Source organism: Octopus bimaculoides, chromosome 14 (genome assembly GCF_046866305.1).
Source record: "Octopus bimaculoides isolate indiv1 chromosome 14, ASM4686630v1, whole genome shotgun sequence".
NCBI classification, from domain to species: domain Eukaryota; kingdom Metazoa; phylum Mollusca; class Cephalopoda; order Octopoda; family Octopodidae; genus Octopus; species Octopus bimaculoides.
The window spans coordinates 17,840,797-17,846,796 of NC_142941.1; the positions used below are offsets into that span (position 1 = coordinate 17,840,797).

Below are 6,000 nucleotides of genomic sequence, written 5' to 3' on the forward strand. Positions count from 1 at the left end.
TTAAAAGCTAAATAATCACAATAAAAAGAAAATCTATTTTTAATTTTTCTGCAATAATTACTTTTATCTGTCTCTCTCTTTCTCTCCACAGGACAGCCTTGATACACTGGGTAAGGAAATATCTCGTCTCTCACGAGAGAATCGAAAACTGCAGCTTGAACAACAGAGCCAGTGACATCTTTAAAAAAAAATAACAAGGTGTTTATCATATCATCTAAAACAAGCGAAAAAAAAAATTCATGGAATGAAGCTACACACACATACACACAAACATATACATCGGTACGAGGAAAATACTTTTTGGAGGTATGAGGAACATTAGAAGAACACGGGATTATGGTTTCCAAAAAATTTGACATACCAACTAAACAATAGCCACAAAATCCTATCTTCTGTTAAAGTAACTACTTCCTTATAATCTTGCATTATTTTCACAGTATATATTTGTGTGTGTGTGTGTCTGTTTGTGTACATGCATGCCGGTGTGTGTGTTTGTGTGTGAGTGCACATACAAATTAGTGTGTGAATTTTTCAGCAAGATCTCCTATATTCTTCACAAATATGAATTCACTAAAGAAGTATATAACACACATGTTTCTGTACATATAATTATATAGAATGCAAACACTGGATGATTGTGAAGCTGTGTGTGTTTCTCTATGATTTTCTGTAAATGAACATATACATGTGTGCATCATGAGTCAGTGAAAAGAAGAAAAACGAAAATCGGTTGAGTTTATATATTCAAACTTCAAAATCTACTTTGAAAGTTCTTTTTGCAAACCATTAGAATTTGCTAAAACCAAAAAAATATATTGTTCATCAAGATTGCATAAACTCATCTTATTTTTATAAAAAATACTTTCATTTACATGGATCCTCTCTCTTTATATATAATGTACGTGAATATATATATTTAGGAGTATGCATAAATTTATATATATATAGACACATACGCACACACACATATTGGATGCATGCACACAGACATGCAGGTATGTGTGGGTATAGCTATGTATATATGTGTGTGTGGATGTATAGCTATATATGTGCATGTGTTTGTGTGTATAACTATATATATAAATGGATGGATATGTGTGTGTGTATGTATATATAAGTATATATATATGTATACACATATGTATATGGGTACATATGTATGTGTGTGTGTGTATATATATATATATATATATATACACACACACATATACATAATGATTTTAAATAAATAATTTTAGAGCAGTCAAAAGAACTCTTTTTGTGCATTTGTTGGTTGTGAACAACAATCGAAACTCTTCTGAATTACTGCTTTCAGACTTTGGCACTGATTTAGAAAAACAAACAAAAAAAAGCAAATAAAAAAAAAAGGAAAGAAAAAAATGGAAAACTGATCCTGTGTAGACATATTTATTCATTTATTTTCTGAACAATGCCTGAACATATCTTGTCCATACAAGAAATCCTTCAAGTTTTAAAAATTGCATAGTGCTTCGTGAACTAAAAAAAAATGTTCAATCTTTAAAATAGCCACCTCTCTCATTTTTACATTTTTTTTTTTTTCTTATATTAGCATTTTCAAATAAACTGAACATTTTGAAAATTACTATTTTAAAAGACATATGTAATAATTTTTTTTTTTTTTTTTTTTTGGCGAGGGAATAGTTTTTTTTTATGTTTTTTCTCAAGTGTTCAGTGGATATTTATATCTCAATTATTCTTTATTTATTAATTAAAAAAAAAGAAAATGAAATTTTTTTATTGGAACAAAATATATGCAATAAATGGTTTGGATATTACCTCCTCTCGTTAAGGTGGAATTGTACTTTATGCACCCCATATAACTCCTTGTAACTTTTTCACTTTTTAAAATTATTAGAAAATATTTGCGAATTTGTTTGTTCTACACATGGGAATTCATATGATTATGAAAAAAAATATGTTTTTGAATTTGTGTGGTAAGTAGCTTGCTTACCAACCACATGGCTCCGGGTTCAGTCCCACTGCGTGGCACCTTGGGCAAGTGTCTTCTACCATAGCCTCGGGCCGACCAAAGCCTCGTGAGTGGATTTGGTAGACGGAAACTGAAAGAAGCCCGTCGTATATATGTATATATATGTATGTGTGTGTGTGTGTGTATATGTTTGTATGTCTGTGTTTGTCCCCCCAACATCGCTTGACAACCGATGCTGGTGTGTTTATGTCCTCGTAACTTAGCGGTTCGGCAAAAGAGACCGATAGAATAAGTACTAGGCTTATAAAGAATAAGTCTTGGGGTCGATTTGCTCGACTAAAGGTGGTGCTCCAGCATGGCCACAGTCAAATGACTGAAACAAGTAAAAGAGTAAACTCTTTTGTTTTTAAATCACAGTTAAAAATACAGTCTGAATTTTTGGCTTAAATCCTAGCTATAGACCATTAAATGTATTTATGGGGAGAGGGATATTAAAAAACATCAAAGTGTCAGTGACAAACAAACAAAAACAGTATGAGATGGTTGTGAGATGTGCTAAAAATAACAGTTAAATACCCACTAAATCACAAAAAAAAAAATATTTTTTCATTCTTATTTTTGCTTTAGTCATATGATTTCCCATGTGTAAAACACAAATTCACGAACATTTTCTGAAAATTCAAAGAAATAAGGAAGTTATGAAGGGTTATATAGCATGTGTAAACCAGAATTCTGCCTCTCTTAGAACTAATAAATACCTTGCTGCATATGAAACGTCTAACCTCCCATCAGTATATTTTTAGACATTAACCCTTTCACATTTGAACTGGCCACATCAGGCAAAAAAGTTTTGTCTGTCTTTTGTTCGACCTCTCACATCTACCTTACAATGTTGTTCTAAAAAATAAACAATCGCATCGTTAAAATCTTGAAGCTACGTAATAAATGCATGTTTATTTCAAAACAATCATCATCATCATCATTTAATGTTTGCTTTCCATGCTGGCATGGGTTGGACAGTTTGACATGAGCGGGTCATCTGAAGAACTGCCCCAACTCCATGTCTGTTTTGGCATGGTTTTTTATGGCTGGATGCCCTTCCTAACACCAACCACTTTACAGAGTGTACTGGGTACTTTTACACAGCACTGACATGGGTGCATTTGTGTTGCACCAGCACCCACAAGCCTGCAAGATTAGGAACACCCAGCTGTAGAGGGATGCAGGGGACATACCTGTATGCAAGGACCCTGTCATCCCCCACTGTGAGGCCCAACATCTGAAGATCCTTTCTCACCATTTTGTTCTATGTCTTCCTGGGTCTACCCCTTCCACATGTTCCCTCCACAATGAGAGATCAATGTGAAGAAATAAACATTACATTTGACAAAGTAATCTTAATGCTAAAGGGTTAACTTATATGATATCATATTCGTACCTACATAGGGGTATCAAGGAGGATGCCTCTACGTGGTTTCTCAATTTGCTAGAAATAGCAGCTAAGTATACCTCAACTCATATTTCACCATCTTAAATAACAAAAGGTTGCATTAGAAAATGTACTCCCATATGCCCCTTAAAAGCAAGACAGCCATGGGTGGAATGCTTTTGATCATTTTGCATGCTGGATCAGGGCTGACCTTGACTAAATAAGAGCAACAAGAGATTCTTTCTAGCATGACATGATTCTGTCTGTAATGAAGACATTCCAACAGATTCTTGCTACAAACATTACTGTGAACCAAACTTTGTTAAATCTTAACCTACTGTAAGAGCCATTCCCATTTTGGCTCTTACATCTTTATCTTCCAAAAATTTGAGTGGTTGATTTTGAAGTTATTTCCTTTGATTGCTAATTTTAGATTTTTAACACTTCTTAGGTGAAGTTTTGGTCTATCAATTATATGGATAAGCTTAGCTAACCAAAGTTTTCCATCTCAATATATCAAATCTCTGAGTATAATATAGTTTGCGCAACAGAAGTTGGTTCTCTTTAGCAAAGCATAACATGGCACGAGCCAATTGAACACCCAGAAGAACTAATTGCATCATTGGTCTAGCTGTGTCTCTTTGCATTATTGTATGCTGGCAGAATTATTAGCATGCCAAGCAAAATACTTAGTAGCATTTCGTCCATCTTTACTTTCCGAGTTCAAATGCTGCCGAGATCAACTTTGCCTTTCATCCTTTCAGGGTTGATAAAGTACCAGTTGAGTATTGGGATCAATGTAATCAACCTTCCCCCTCCCACAAAATTCTGGCCTTGTGTCTATAATAGAAAGGATTATTGTATGACTTGCAGCGAGCTGGCAAAATCATTAGCATGCCAGACTAATTACTTAGTGGCATTTCTTCGGGTCTTACATTCTGTGTTCAAATTCTGCTGGGGTTGCTTTGCTTTTCAAGGTTGATGGAATAAGTACCAGTTGAGCATTGGAGTCAATATAATAGACTATCATCCTCCTCAAAAGTTTCAGGCCCTTTACCTATATAGAAAGGATTATTGCATGATTACCTCATAGATATATGCCACATACTCCATACTTCATATCATACTTCCAAATTTCAAAAAAATTATACAACTCACTCCCATCTGAAAAAAAAAAATGTGTAAAGTGATGGCAAATTCCCTGATTTGCATCATTTCTGATGACCACATTTCTGTATGATGTTACTTTAAGCTGATTAAGAAATACGTAGAAATTCTCTCTTTGTCTTAGTGACAATAATGATGGCAGATATGCATTGACATTGATAATTTACTTAAGATTAACAATCATCTTAGATAAATCAGGATCTCCTCCTTTGTTGTTACTTGAGCATTAGGCTCACAATCATGAGGTAGTGAGTTCGATTCCTGAACTTGGCTGTGTGTTGTGTTTTTGAGCAAGATACTTTATTTCACATTACACCAGCTCACTCAGCTGTAGAAATGAGTTGCAACATCACTTGGTGCCAAGCTGTATCAGCCTTTACCTTTCTCTTGGATGACATCAGTGGCATGGAGAGGGGAGGCTGGAATGCATGAGCGACTGCTGGTCTTCCATAAACAACCTTGCCTGGGCTTGTGCCTCGGAGGGAAACTTTCTAGGTGCAATCCCATGGTCATTCGTGACTGAAGGGGGTCTTCACATCTTCCGTCCTTGTTTGATATATAACTAATACTAAGAAAAAAAAACATATTTCTAGTTCAATGCAAACCCCAACATTTACAGACTTCACAATCTCTTTAACCCTATAATATTTAAACATAGGCGCAGGAGTGGCTGTGTGGTAAGTAGCTTGCTTACCAACCACATGGTTTCGGGTTCAGTCCCACTGTATGGCATCTTGGGCAAGTGTCTTCTACTATAGCCTCAGGCCGACCAAAGCTTTGTGAGTGGATTTAGTAGACGGAAACTGAAAGAAGCCCATCGTATATATGTATATATATATATATATGTGTGTGTATGTTTGTGTTTGTCCCCCTAGCATTGCTTGACAACCGATGCTGGTGTGTTTATGTCACTTAGCGGTTCGGCAAAAGAGACCGATAGAATAAGTACTAGGCTTCCAAAGAATAAGTCCCGGGGTCGATTTGCTCGACTAAAGGTGGTGCTACAGCATGGCCGCAGTCAAATGACTGAAACAAGTAAAAGAATAAACCAGTTATATCTGGCCCGAATATTCTACCTGTTCTATGTTCAAACTAGCCAGATCCAAGCTCTCATATCTACCCTGCATTCTAAAATCAAATGCATCACTGAAATCTTGAAGCTACATGATAATGCACGATTAATTCAAAACAATGTGAATATATAAGCATTATAATTGACAGAGTAATCTGAATGCTAAAGGGTTAAATTCATAAAAGGCAAATAAAATTGTGTCAGGTTCATCTAAAAAATTAACAATTGTTAGGAATATTACCCCTTTAGTATTTAAACTAGCTATACCCAGCCCGATTATTCTATCTGATCCAAACTCTCTCACTTAACCAACAATATCATTCTAAAAATATTTGATCACATCATTAAAATCTCAAAGATAAGGCATGATAAATTCAAAAC

General features: G+C 35.0%; 1 protein-coding gene across 15 annotated transcripts in view; it reads left to right on the forward strand.

Annotated features, from left to right (window-relative positions):
• LOC106878020 (coiled-coil domain-containing protein 186) overlaps positions 1-1,796 on the forward strand; it is a 173,635-nt gene extending 171,839 nt beyond the window's left edge. For 8 of the 15 annotated variants that reach the window (XM_089362448.1, XM_089362445.1, XM_089362460.1 and 5 more), the window contains one exon: positions 92-1,380. In XM_089362448.1, coding sequence (XP_089218574.1) covers positions 92-175 — 84 coding nt within the window. In that variant the 3' untranslated portion in view covers positions 176-1,380. Of the gene's footprint in view, positions 1-91 lie in introns of all 15 variants that reach the window. The other 7 variants (XM_089362450.1, XM_089362456.1, XM_089362453.1 and 4 more) reach the window with 1 other exon arrangement.
• Positions 1,797-6,000: the final 4,204 nt, after the last annotated feature.